Source organism: Pygoscelis adeliae, unplaced genomic scaffold, assembly GCF_000699105.1.
Source record: "Pygoscelis adeliae isolate BGI_AS28 unplaced genomic scaffold, ASM69910v1 Scaffold10, whole genome shotgun sequence".
NCBI lineage: Eukaryota > Metazoa > Chordata > Aves > Sphenisciformes > Spheniscidae > Pygoscelis > Pygoscelis adeliae.
Genome location: NW_008824053.1, coordinates 6,685,161 through 6,700,172, shown reverse-complemented (window position 1 = coordinate 6,700,172; position 15,012 = coordinate 6,685,161). Strand labels below are relative to the sequence as shown.

Here is a 15,012-nt window from a genome sequence, read left to right as displayed (position 1 = left end):
GGAAAAATTTCTTTACTGAAAGAGTAGTTAAACATTGGAACAGGCTGCCCAGGGAAGTGGTTGAGTCACCATCCCTGGAAGTATTTAGAAGACGGGTAGATGAGGCGCTTAGGGACATGGTTTAGTGGGCATGGTGGTGTTGGGTTGACGGTTGCACTCGATGATCTTGGAGGACTCTTCCAATCTTAATGATTCTATGATTCTATGTTGCTATACATGTCCGTAGCACAGTAGTATGTCTCAGAGCTGCATCATCATGTTTACTGGAAGTTGCTTGTAGAATTCATATACAGGACTTAGCCTTAAGACCTAACAGGTGTTTTTCCCTAAAATTACTCATACATTGGCCATTTTTACCTTGTGTAAACTTAATGATTCTATGATTCTATGTTGCTATACATGTCCGTAGCACAGTAGTATGTCTCAGAGCTGCATCATCATGTTTACTGGAAGTTGCTTGTAGAATTCATATACAGGACTTAGCCTTAAGACCTAACAGGTGTTTTTCCCTAAAATTACTCATACATTGGCCATTTTTACCTTGTGTAAACAGAGAAATAGTAACTTTTCAGGAAATGACTGGGATGACTTAATGTCTTGTTGGTTGAAAGGAGAATCAGACAAAACGCATTGAGAATCTGAGCAAAACTAAACTGAAGAAATGTAAAAGATACAATCTCTGAGGGTGCAATATCTGTTGGCACTTGATCCTGACAAACTAATTTTTTCCATCACTGTAATGAAAACTAACATTAAGAAACCCACCCCAAAAAAACCCACCTCAAAAAACCAGACATGTTTAAGAAGCTGCTGCAGGTAAAGGCTTTTAGTAACTACATTAAAAAAACAGGACAAAAGCAAATTTAGCAATACAATAAGGTTATTTTAATAGATACTTGACAACACAGCACACTGCTCAGCAACCTGTACAGCATGAGCTGAGGGCCTGAAAACACCTAGCAAAAGGCTCCTTCAAATCCTAGGTGCAAACAGCAACATGCAAGTTTCTGGAAACCCATGTCTACTGCCTGATGGTGAGAGTCAGTCTGAAAAAATGCTTATACAAGCATGTGTAGGCATGAACATGTGCCTATTAAAAAACAAACAAACAAAAAATAATAATAAAAAAACCCACAACAAAAAAGGCAACCTATTTTACCTCCAAGAATAATCAAAAGCAAACCTTGAATCAGCAGAGCATTAAGAGCCTTCCGTTCCTGGGATATACAGGACTACAACTGAACCATTCTAAAATCTCAAGATCACTTTTATGGTTTTATGTGACAAGACGGTTTCCCTTTATCAACTTCTGTAGCTGTTACAGATTGCAAATGCCAGGTATGTCTCCCTTCTTGACAGCTTCCATTATGGAAATAATGCTTCAGGCAGGAAACGTCTGCTCCTCTTCACTCCCAGCTCTCACACCCCCACATTCAGTATTGCCTTCCTTCTCTTGCCTGCATGCATTCCAAGCCAGATGAAGGGCAACAATGTAAGACTTCTCTATGCTGCTCTCCATGGGAAAAAAATATTAAATCCTTACATGTATTCTGAAAGAAACACTATGTTTTCTCTTTTGCAGGTTCTGTAAAGACAGAGTGGTTCAGCGGGCATACAATTGGCAGAGCTGAATGAAACTCCTCATCCCCTTTCTTATGTATGGGTAAAAATAGACATGCATGCCAAAATGCTTAAAATGCTTACTTACTCTTACACCTTTCGGACCTGGGTTACCTTCTGGTCCAGCTAAGCCCTATTACAAAAAGACATGAGTTGTACTTCATTTTAAACAACCACATATGCTCTATTTAACAAATACTGCTAAGAGTTCTTTTAACTGCAAACTGGCAATACATTCTTAAAATGATTAGGATTGAAGAGGGTGTCATCAAGCAGTCGCCTGGGACCATGTTCAGAAAGGTCTCCCATTAATTCATGGCTGAAACTTAGACAGTGACTGAAACCTCCTTTACACTAAAATTATTTCTTCTGGGAGGAAATTTTTGTCCAGACCCAGTGATCTGGCACTACAATGACATAATTTCACAGGATTTTTCATAAACTTTTATATTTGGACACATTTCCAATTATTTTCAAGCTGATGTCAGAATAACATATGTAGTCCAAATGCTCTAAACATTTTATGTGGTTCAACACAAACACGTCATCATTCATTACTGTATAAAATATTGTAATGGAATTTTAAAATATATAGCCATTACAAACCTAATCCAATAAAATGCTGAAGCATTGGTCAAATTCACCCTTTAAGCAGACACAAAACCACAAAGTCAACTGTTGAATTTGGCTCATATACCTTTATATGGGGAAAATAATGAATATTTCTACTTTATGTCTTAATTGTATTATTGGACTGAGGTATCTGTTAGCTTATATGTAAATTAGAAAAATAAAATTAATATTTATATAAGTGCTTGTGTTTATAGAAAGCTGCTTTCTGGCTTTATTGGTTCTCCACCTCAAATATCTTAAGGGGGGGGGGGGGGGGGAGGATAATCTTATAATGTTCTGTTTTCCTAAAGGTCTGAAGAAATAGTTTCAGCAGTGAAGTAAATATATTGGTGAAAATCAGGAGGAACTATACGACAACAGGCAGCTTCCTATTGCTTCTGGACTGGAAATATGAAGAAGATAAAACACATAGAACCACAAGAGGTTTATGAAGGAGCGTAAAGCATTTAGACATTCAATACTTTGATAATGTCATTTATGTATTCCAGGAAGGTACAGCATTACTGTATCTAACCTATCCACGTTTAAAAGCCATAAGGCTCAACATTACTAAAGGGCACTACCTGTGAAAAAGGTTTGTTTCAAGGATAAATGATAGGATGTAAACAAATACATTTATACTATTAGTAGTTCCAAAAGAGTTAGATATGGTACTTTTGAAAAGAACAAACAAGAAAACCCCCAAAACTGCAAAGACATTAGTATAGTTACTGCACCTGCCTGCCAGGGTAACCAACTGTCCCAATATTGCCAGCCATTCCTGGAATTCCCTAAGTGGAAAAAGAGGTGGGAAAAAGAAAAAAAAAAAAAAAAGGAAGGAAACAAACAGGTTTAATGTCATGTTTTGGAGTTTGTTTTATCATTTCTCTTTTAACACCTAGTCATGTGACACAGCTTAAGCTCATGGAAAAATTGCTTTTTAAGCAACCTACACAGCAACGCCCTAAAATTTACTCATCATCTGTAAGTAACTCCATCAATTTCAGTTACATATCCTTTAAAAAGCATTACAAGCAGAGTAGTCTAAGATTTTCTGAAATACAACAGTGCACCCATTATTTCCATAATAAAAACATAGATGCTATTTATAAAAAGTAATTGAGGAAGACTATAGGAGACAGGTCCTTATAACGAAGTAACTGCACTGGTCTTAGCTGTATTTGAACAAATGTGTTAAATGTTTCATTAAAGAAGAATCCTTGTGTCCTTACAAAGCCAAATTTCTTTGTTTCTTCCAGAATCAGGTCAATATAGCACTGGACTGATCATGAATGTATAGAACTCCTCTCCGTCTTCTTCCTCCTAATCAAATCCAAAAGTAATTTTTGCTGTTGTTTTATTACTTAACATCTGCGCATCTGACTATTTTCAGAAAAATGTGCTTTTCTGAAATAGTGCCAAATGCCATGGCCCCATCACCAAGACATAGGAAGCTCCACCTACCTCTGTTCAGTTAATGGTGTTTTAAACAAGCCAAGTCCATAAACTGGACACTCTCCCAGCCTGACCCTTCCACCCACTGTCATATGTCAGTGTTACCATAGCAAAGGATCAGGACTTCCTCTCTGAGCTGTTCACAGCTGATTTATGGTGAAACAGCAGTCTTAGGAAGCAGAACTCAGAAGTGCAGATGCAAAAAGGGGTTGCAGTATTTTTTGTTTAAATGAGCTGCCATTAAGATGGTTCTATCACCTGCTTTCAACAGGCAGCGATTCATCTTCTGACAGATGTTCTACCATGGAACTAGGATCCATGGTCTCCTATTTTGGTTCAGCTGTACCTCAGAATATGTGTATATGAAAAAACTAAAAAAGCAGTGGAATCATTGCATTTACCACTTATCTTTTAAAACTTTTCCTTTGTTACCAGCTGTTCAAGAGGTTCCACAATTCACAAATTCAGAGGAATGTCTGTCCTTGCTGTACAAGCTTCTAAAAACTACAGACACAGGTAGGTGCTAAAGATGACAAGTAACTGGTCTAACTCATCACCTTCACCAGCCAGGCCTGAAAATAGCAGTAAGAACTACGTGCAAAATAAAACTTTCATCCAAAGTGCTCTCTTAAATGTTACATCAGAGTATTTTCTAAGTGATAATAATGAAGGAAAATATTTACAGCAGCAGTACGAGAACACTGAGATATCAAACAGTTGCACATCACCAGTTTTCACATTCTTGAACATGAATTGCCTTCAAAGGAACTTACATGCTTGATTGCATGACTAATGAGCAGAATTACTTTTCAATGCAAGCTTCACTTTTTCCCCTCCATGGTAACTAACTGATTACTTTTCACCTGCAACTTCTTCAAAGATTGAGGCACTCTTCTCCTGATGTTAAGAAGGACTTTTTTTTCACTAGATATCTCTTTATCTCACTGCTAAATTACAGTCATCACAGAAAAATGCCTGTGGGCCTATACTAAAAATCACAACTCATTCAGCTAAGATTTGTGTATAAAACTCATTAAAGTCATGGATGATGTTCATGAGTTTTCATCTCCCTTCGGGTGTCTATCATCTGTTATCACCGTTTCCCTTTCAGTGTCATCCAAAAAGAGACTCATGCTTCCATCTACTCTGCCATGAGGAGCCTTGTTAATGCTAACAAGACGCATCAGCAATTGGATGTCTTTGAAATTTACATTCAGATTGCTTCTTGAACTGACATGCAAGTGAGAAAAAGCACTAAACAACCATTTCATTTTCTACATGCTAGAAGATTTAAAATGCACTAAATCAGTAGAGGTTTTGAGAGAATCCAAACTGTGACTCTAACAAGAATTTTACACCAACCTCCGCCAAGCCAGTGTGGTAGTTGAAGAAAAACAAGCTGGTCTTTTCCATTTCATTTAGACCATTTTTTAACACACTGATCTCTAAATAATCTGAATTCTTGGTCAAGAACAAACCTGACTTTTTACTGACTTACTGACTTTTCCTTAAGTAGTCAGTAATCTACACAAATTGCTTATATTGAACACTTATATTGGATTATGCGTTCTTCTGTCCTCAATTGTTCATCTGTAGAGTATAGTGTACTGTGCTTTCATCACTTACCTGCTCACCCCGTGGCCCTCGCAGTCCCAGATAACCCTTAAGACCCTGCAGGTAGAGAAACAGATATGTGATAAATACAGTTAAACGCACAAAATGGACCTTTTCTGCCTACTCCAATCTCCCTTTATCAAGAAAAAAAATAGCCAAACTTGTTTGTCTGCAGCATTAGTGTGGTTTACATTTAGCAGCCCATATTAAAGGTGAGTTAGAGAAAAAGGAGTAAGAAATCTTCATGGCAGCATAGACAATTTCAAGATATCAGCATGCTTAAAGACAGTTCCAGAATTCTACTCTTTTAAACAAATGAGTACATGGGATGCTGTCCCCAGTTATTGCTGAAACTGCAGAACTGGATTTGGTACAGTGTATTTCCCCACTCCAAATCCTTGTCACTGTGCCCTTTCTGAACAAGGCAGTTCAGAGGAGGGATATAAGTAGAGGGTCATCCCATACTATTCTAGGACACTCTCAAGAAAGACAGACCTTCCAGGACACATGATATCTCTTTTTAAAATTAACATAGAACAAATTTCAGCCCTTATATTACAGAATTTATATTGGTAGGGAGAATAGCCTGTTCCTCATCCCAGAAATCTTCCCTGTGGTGCTGGAATCATGAAGCTGTCAAACTTTACTCCCTGCGCATTGACCATTTCATGCATATATTTGCATTAGCTCTTAAAGAAAAAAAAAAGAATTAAAAATAGAGCTGAAACCTGCCATCTGCATCAGTATCCTTGAAAAGGGAACCTTCTTCTTGGATATCTTTACACTGTACTAACCATACCCAAATAAGCTGGCCTAAAAGGGAGGCTGTAACAGTTGCATGATTGATGCAGAAGCCAAGTGTATGGTCTCCACATCCCTTGCAAGAGGTACTGGGAACACACAAGTTCCAAAAGCTGCAGCTTGAAAGAGAAAGACGAAAACAATCCTTATTCTGGATAGAAATCTGTCATAAAATTGGCCTCAAAGACATCGACTGAGTAGCAGGAGTGTCTTGGCTGATGTAAAACATCTGGCTGCCTTGTGGCATGATGATACTTACTAGCCAGTAGATATTTGAGACCCCCTATAATAAGAAGGAATTCTGCAACTGATTTCAGCAGATCAGGTACCCCAAAGTTTTGGATAAGCTTCTGCGTGACTACAAGAGTATTTCTGCATTAAATTAATTCTATTATCATATACAAAATTAAAAGATGGAATGATTTTGCTTGGTGATAATTTTAGATAATAAAAGAGAATAACATCTGTCAGGCTTCAAAATTTGCAATTTTGCTATTATAGGCTTGCTTGAGGAATCTTGATCCAAAAGAGATGTACTCATTAAGAAACCCAAAGGCCTCATTTTCTCAAAACCCAACACAGCAGGTGTATCCTTTCATTTTGCTAATCACACACAGGGCATTGCCAGTTTGCAAAATTATATTGTATTCTGGCTTCAATCCTCTCCTGTAGCTTAAGTCTAAATAATTTACATATGTTACCCTTTATCTAAGGAAGCAGGTCTGCATTGCTGTTGGGGGCGGGGGGAATCTGTAACACAGATAGTCAGGAGTTGATCTTGGATAAACCAGTTAACATGAAATATCCCAATTTACTATATTAATGCGTGCCTAAACCCAAATTTTTTATTGAATTGCTAAAGCAGAACTAAAGATGCCAGCATAAGCCAGTAACTCAACTTTAGCTTTCAAAATGTGCCTCAGAAAGCCATATAGTTTTTACAGTCCCAGCCCACTCTGTGTTTCATGAGTTTTATCCACTTCAGAATTTTATCCTCTCTCTATGCTTAAATGATCAACTAAAGTAGGTGCTGATAGAAGAAATCTCTCAGTAGTTTATTATTTCTGTACAAGGAGAAAAGGAAAGCAAATGCTGCTATACACAGAAACATTCAAATAGAAGTTTATCACAATTTAGTTTTAAAGTGGGTCAGTTTAGCTGATTAACAACACCTGCATTGGACAGTCTCAAAAGGTGGCGCACAAGGAACTGTGAGATGAAGAAGAAGGACTAATTACTGGTGTGCATGTTTCTACACAACAGCATCTTACTTCTGCCAGAGGAAAACCGCTCTGAACTCGTATTTTAGAGTAGTATGCCCATGTTCTTATTCAGAGTTAACACAGCCTTAATTCATTCTAACTCACTCAATGCTGGTTGGGAATGAAGCTGAATGACGCTAAAATGAATATCATTCCAAAGAGAGAGTTTTCACATAGGGGTTTCTTTTCCTGTGACTTAGCTAATCCTCTTAAAATTCTTAGGTTTCTATTAGTTTGGGTTTGTATTCTTGAGCATACCCGTATAAATAAGATCCAGTTTGCTCTGAACTAAGATGAAAGTAAAACAAGAAGAATACAAGTTCACATGCACTGGTTTGCAAAATAAAATACTTCCCAATTTCTAATGAAGATTAATGCTCTGACTTAGAAACTTAACATGGAAGAGAAACGTTTGAATCTTCCAATTACAGCAATACAGACTTCAAGCACATTACAAAAACACAGCGAGTTGCAAGAATACTTCGGTCTGTGTGAGAGAAAAATCTTTACCGCCAACTAATACAACTCAGAAAAGACTTCATAGCAAGCTTAAGTGTCTAACTTCTACCATATGCCTAGCACAGTGGGACCCAGACTGAGTGAAACCTGTATATAGCAAAATGTAGATGTTAAACCATAACAGCAAGGACTGTTCAAGTCAAGTCTCTCCATCTTACTGGTGCCCATTGTGTTTTATTAGAAATTCTATGCATTTGTTATTAAAATACATCTGGCACAACACCGGCAACTTTGCTAGAGAGCCAAGAAGTTTCTGTAACCTCTGAAAATCAGCAGGTGAAGTGTTATACCTAATGCTACAACCATCAGTTACAGAGAGGTATTAGTCTTTGAAAAGTGCCGGAAGAAATTTTTTCTGGGCATGGGGTAAGTCTAGCACATAAACAGATTACCATGCGCTGTCACAGGAGCCTTTGCAACGCCTGCTTATCAGCTCCACGTTGTCACCACATGGCATCCAGTTTTGAAAAACTTCTTCAGCAGCAAATGGCTGGGTTTTGTTTTTTTTTCCTTCATAGCTCCATTCTATCTTGTTTGCTGATGTTTATTAACACAGCTAAGATTTCACCTAGCATCTCTTGGCCAGAATATCCTAACGAATGGAAATATCCCTTCAGAAAAAAAAAGCATACGTATAGAAGATGGAGCTCTTCTCCATCTAATTCAGTAGAGGAATTTCTCTCACAGATGTGAAGTTTCCTCCTGCTCAAGGAGAAGCAGTGGGAAACACTTGGTAGCATAATGTTGACATCACCACAGGTACTGCTTTGAAATTTATCTATCTGCCTTACCCTTTATAGGATACAAAAGTAAAGACAAAAGGAAATACAGAGCCCTTCTCAGGTTGCAACCAAGTTTTTTCCTTCAACATGTCTTACCATATTATACTTACTTTAGTATGTGAATTTTATCAGGATTTTATAGATCCAGATTTCCGTGATGTACTGTTACACACGTATTAGATAAGGAATAAAGCTAGCCCAAAAATTGTAGCCAATCTTTTTAAAAATCTTTTCCAATGTCAATGTAAAGTACCTGCAACCACATAAGCACCGCAGGCATTCTAATGTATTGCCAAGATCCCAGGCAAGTTAATGCCCAGGAGTACTGTCCTTTGGCTGTCAGTCTGCCCCCCAGTACTCTGGCTAGCAGAGGCAAGTACTCGCCTGTCTGTACAGTGAAGTAGGCCCTTTTTGGGGAGAGAGGGAAGGAGGGGGCTTCTTCTCTGTCAGGTCTCTGGACTGATATAAGGAAAGTTTTGAACGCTGATTTAAAGATGGCCCTGTCAAGACAGCTCCAGATATGAGAACCGTGCAACTGCTCTGGAAACATCACTCTCCTCAAACTAACCCTCATCTCCCGCCATTGCTTCTCTGCTTCAAAAGATGCCTGAAAGAAACAGGCCTCTAAACACTTCAGAAACATGCAAGTTTCTGTTCTTATGCTGGAACAAATTTGGAGTCCTACCCTGAGTAAAACTTGGCTTTTTAAAGTGTGTGTTACAAGCATGAGAAATATGTCATATTTTATATGCAACCACAAGGACGCATACTCGGACACATGGCGTGTAATGAAAAATGAAGTCAATCACAATAAACTGTTCCCAGAGTCCTGATTATTAACATACGTTTGTTTTACTATCTCATTTAAAAAACTGTAGATTCTCAGCTTTCTAAAAAGAAACACATCATTTTATAGTTCTAATCCAAAACAGTAGTTTACTAGTGCTCTTCTATTGTACTGAGGGCTTCAAAAAAATCTTTTTTTTGTTTGTTTGTTTGGGTAAAATGAATCTTTCCAAGAAACTCTCCTAACATGATCTCAGATATTCAGAAAAACAGAACCAAAAGCACATGGAATATGGCTTCTCAAAGTCATTCTTGTCAAAAAAGTGAAAATAATATGCACACTTGCCTCAAACTTCCACAACACATGTTTTTGTATAAGCACCAAATAACGTTGCACAGGAAGTCCAGAACCAGGCAAATTCTGATTAGAAAACTCGTTAAATGCAGTTTCGTCCCCAGCCACAGCCACCCTGGAGCGGGGCGATGACGCCCAGCGGAGGGCAGCAGGCACTGCAGCGCACCCTCCATTTCAGCTCTCCAAAAGCCACCACTACAGTTAATGGGAAATGGATGATGAATTCCATAAAGAAAAACCCTCCAATTTCCAGGTCTTTCAGGAAGACACTGACAAAAGTCAATATGACAAAAAGTAATTGCCATGAAACGACCATAGATTTCTACTACACTATTAAAAATATCTGGAAGAACATTAAGAGTTTTTATTTGCTATCAAATATCTCACTGTTTAGAAACTACTCAGTTAACACAAGCCAACTGTCAAAATCAAATAGAATTTGGGACACCATTAACTCATATGTAGGATTTTCTTCACAGCTACTTGTGCTCACATTCCTTTGAAAATAATTTCTGACATCACAATGAGCTAACTGTGTTTACCTACTTACGTATATTGAAAAGCAATAACTAAAAGATCAATTATTTAAAACACAATAAATTGTGGACTTGTCATTAAAAAAACTAAGCGTGAAATACTTTTAACTGTTTACAGGTGTAGTGCTGTTCAAAAGCTGGCATTCTTATGACCTGGGTCAGGCAGAAGTTATCTTAAACATGGTTCTAGTTAGCGTCTGATGTGTACAACATGGAAACAGAGAGTAAAATTTCCAGTGATCAAGTGAGCACAATTCTCCACAGAGTCTCTAACCGTCAGATAAGGAGTGAATTCTTGTGGCAGGAAGAGAGCGTGATGACCATAAGATTTTAATTTCCTTGCCCTGAAATGTCAGTCTCATAATCCAGAACAAGTGACAGCTGCTTCCCATCTAAAAAGCTTTAAAACAAAAACTGCTTTGTTTTTGGAGCTAAACTATAAACCTGATGAAATAAGAAAGCGCAATACTTGGGGAATCTCAAGGTGGCCCAAGATCAGCGGTGACAAAAGCTATCAGTGTCCAAGCTTGTAGGTTAACTCTCAATAGAGGCGATGCAAATTCTTGTCACAGCTATACATTTTGTCAGTTCATAGAACTGTGGGCCACATGTTTGGCAAAATAAATTTCCACACTCCTCCTGGTGCTAATTCAGCGATAGCTTCCTTTTCTGGTCACATTTTTACTGTGTTTTGGTCAATTCTAGAAATGAATGACTAGACTTCAAAAAAAAAAAGTAATTGTTATACACTTTAAGATCAAGACAATGTTGAATGGAGCCATCTTAAAACATAACACTGAATATAGATTTTGTTGCAATGCCATTCTTCTTTAGTTTCAACAGCAGGCAAGCATTTAATTAATATTTCTTCTCTGTATGTCAAAAATTAAGGCCAAAAAATACCAAGGCCTACCTTTCTAACAATTCATTCCATCCTTTTGATGGATGCTTTACAGCTACCTTCAGTGTTACACACTACTACAAAATTCTGCTGTGATATCTGTTCTCCATGTTTTTCTATTACACTTGCAACACCAAACTATCTTCTGCAAAGACAGCACTTAATAGTACCTTCCCCCCAGACTTCTTGCTGATTTTTGCCACCTCAGCAGTTTGTCATCATCTAACTAATCAGAGCAGCCTACTGGACTCATGTCAGGTGACCTCTCCTTCCACATAAACTACATTTCACTCCCTCAGTCTTCTGTGCTCATTTTCTTAAAGTTGTCTCATTTCCTTCATTTTCCCTTCCCAAAACTACCTGTCTGCCTTATGCTTTCCTGTATACATAGGACTGCCATCATTTATATATATTTCTTAAATGCAGTGTGTGGCACCTGACATTTCTAATATTAAAAAATATCACGTTGTGTAGCATCCAAAATTGGAACTTATTCCACCTGAGTTCTATTTCAGCAATTCTGGCACACGTTTGGAAAAAAGCAAATAATTCAGTGTAGAAACACTGAGCACATGATCCCACGGAGCTTTTTCTGTACTACAAAATACACAATATAGAAAAACAAATGAAAAAACTATTACTGAAAATTGAATACAGTTGATTTAAAAATGTGTCTCTCACAGGCAAGCCTATCTTCCCTAGTATCTATTCTGTTTGAGCAGGGGCACGCCATGCCTTTTGAAGGACACCAACCTAAGCAGCTGTGATTTACCTTCTGTTGCCATGATCTCATGTGATTTAGCTGCAAGGGAAGGTTTTGCACTGTTGGCCTTGGAGCCTGACACAGTAGACAGTCACAGTACCAACAGCGGGCCTAAAGCCCTTCTATTGCCTCTTGACCACCAGACATTCACCTGATAGCCATGGATTTGAGCCAGGGAGGGTTACATGAGAATGGAAACAGAATCTTACCTTCTGGCCTTTGATCCCAGGTGGGCCTGGAAAGCCTATGGGGCCTGGATCACCCTGTACAACAAAAACATCCAGAATCACTATGTTTCACTGAAACATGACACAGGGCTATAAACATGTAGGACTTCATATCTTCTCTGCATTCTTGGACATTTGGTATGAAGAAGTAGCTAATGTTGTTTTATCAGGCATATTTTTTTTTTTTAGAGGAAGAAACTTGAAAAGGCAACAGTTCCTCAATTGCAACCACCTGGTGCAATGTGCATGCTCCTGCATCATACAACGTGACCAAGTCATGGCTGGAACAGACTTAGTTCACAACCTCACAACATTTACTTTGAGCCAACATAAATGGGAGTGAAGCAGCTATACAATTCTTCAGGTAACCCCTCCCTCAGAAGTGAGTGGTTTCACCACCGATTGATAAATATATTTAACTACTACTGTTTATTGTTTGTGTTACTGTTATGCCAACAATCGTCAACCAGGAATCAGGACACCGTTATGGTATGAGCTGCATAAAACACAGCGTAAATCTAATGCATGTAAAAGACAACATGAAAGACGCTCATAGACAAGAGTGTTACGGTGGCATATGGCTATACTCATTCAAGTTCTTTAACCCTTGCAACTACATGATGGTATACGTGAATGAGAATTAGAGCATCTCAACTGCTAGGGAGCTGGAAAAAGATGCATTTTCTTATGGTTGTTGCAGCTGGGGGAGGAGGGAAAGTTGTTCCAGTTCTTTCTTCCTTGCTCAGGACTGACAGTAGAGAGACTTACTCTTTCAGGGTTAGTGCCCAAATTCAAATTCAATGAGTCAACGAGCAGATAGTGGAAGTGAGTTCGCATCAAGGTAAATTCAAGTCCATTACTTAGGGTGAGCAAATCTGACTTGGGTGAAAAATTAAGAACCCAAAATAGTGAGAACTATAAAAATGCATATTGATCCCACATTTTTGGATTACATGTATTTAGATGTAGGTCATACACATACATGGGTGGGCTTTAGACTGTTGTGTGGCAGCTTGGGCTCATGCCAAAGAATATACCTTGAGTTTACCCCAGGTAGACACATATAGCTCACAACGGTATGATTAGATTGCCAAAAGCAAAAGCTTGTTAGCTTAAAATAATGTTGCTATTTCTACAAAAGCTGCACTTCAACTTCTTATCAGTGCATCGACACATTTCTGAATTTTGCTCAGCAGCCCTTTAACACTGAAAATACGTATTTGTGAATTTTAGGGTTTGACGGAATGTATGCATTAAAAAAATAAATGTTATTTTATGTACACACCAGCAGCTAGTAAACAATAGTTATTTGCTAATGCTTGCTTCATTACGGAGAGTGGTCCTGGACTCCTACAGTGTTTTCTACTTAGCACAAATGTTCCACAATTGAGCTACTAGCAAATGCTCTTAATAAAACTTAGCATAAATACATGACATTCTAAAAGATATAGTGTAGGCTAACACATTAGAATGCAAACACGCAATTACATTTTTAGCCTTATCACATTGATTTTAAAGTTTCATACATAGTCAGTAGATTTGCAATCTAAAAATGAAATAATCACAAGCTTTCAAGCCCACTGTTTCTACAAAGAACCATTTTAAATATTTATACTCAAATATTTTGGACAGAGAGAGCAACCGCTAGTTTGGCTAAAGCAGCTTAGAAGGAACTAGCAAGAAAAACCTCTGAAGTGAGAGGACAAATCTTAGCATCAAGAGTCTGTTAAAAAAAAGTGGTTAAATACAACACGACATGCAATAATGTGTACACTTGTCATCACCAAACTTTGTCTGTCTTACACAACTTTCTGTACTAATGCAAGGTACCAAAGAAAGCTGGAATCTGTACTTTGTTATATCAGTGTAAACAGAATTCGATTTCATTGTTCTGAAAGTATTTCCCTTTTATTTTTTTTATTTTAGTTTTATAAATGAAATCAAATATATCATTTATGTTTCAGCTTTCAATATAATTTTTTATTTGTCTGGTTCATTACATCACCTGTGTCTGCACTGGTCAGTCTCACACAATTAAGCGTCAAAATATACCAGCGTCGCAGTAAATACAAAGCATTGTGCTGTTATAACTTGTCTGGATGTTAAACAAGACTTGACAAAAGAATGGGACAGACAAAACATTTTTCTATAGTTAAGGAAATATTACCTTTTCTCCACAATTTGCCTGTCCTGGAGAGAATCCTGGGTCTCCTTTGGGGCCCTGTTGCAGAGAAATTAAGCTCATTAATATCATCAGGGAAGAGAGTTTTTAATAATACATGTGGAAACATATTTTCACTGTTATAGCAAGAGGAGGAGGAACGTTCATACAAAATCCACTTGTTATTACAGATTTTTTTTTCTCTTAACCTTTTCAGTAAAGAACTACAACAAAACGTAATAGCGTGAGTTCACATCAAAATGAGATTTACATTTTCCAAATTTCATAATGTCACAAAAACATTTGATAAGAAGATTTTATTGGTAAATCCGAGCAGGATTACAGCAGACACCCCAGGTGAAACGCTCTCCCCATGTCTCCACCACTTCAGGACACCACCTATTCCCCAAACGCTATGCAGGATATATTACTGCATCGATTATAATCTTGTCCAGGCTTCCTCACGCTCAGGACCTGCCCCACGCAGCGCAGACATCGCGGCTGGGAAGGACGGAGCTGTAAACACGCAGCGAAGGCCTCTGTTCAATGAGGAGTTACTTCCTAGCAGATGAGACAGCTCATCATTCCTGGCCAGAAGTTACTGCCCGCACCCAGGAC

General features: G+C 38.1%; 1 protein-coding gene across 1 annotated transcript in view; it reads right to left on the bottom strand.

Moving 5' to 3' along the window:
* The window catches only part of COL24A1 (collagen, type XXIV, alpha 1), a 195,088-nt gene that overhangs the window by 110,658 nt on the left and 69,418 nt on the right, over positions 1 to 15,012 (bottom strand). Inside the window, exons 8-12 of the mRNA XM_009333887.1 lie at positions 14,401 to 14,454; positions 12,216 to 12,269; positions 5,314 to 5,358; positions 2,970 to 3,023; positions 1,709 to 1,753 (exon numbers count right to left, since the gene is read on the bottom strand). Coding sequence (XP_009332162.1) covers positions 1,709 to 1,753; positions 2,970 to 3,023; positions 5,314 to 5,358; positions 12,216 to 12,269; positions 14,401 to 14,454 — 252 coding nt within the window. The remainder of the gene's footprint in view (positions 1 to 1,708; positions 1,754 to 2,969; positions 3,024 to 5,313; positions 5,359 to 12,215; positions 12,270 to 14,400; positions 14,455 to 15,012) is intronic.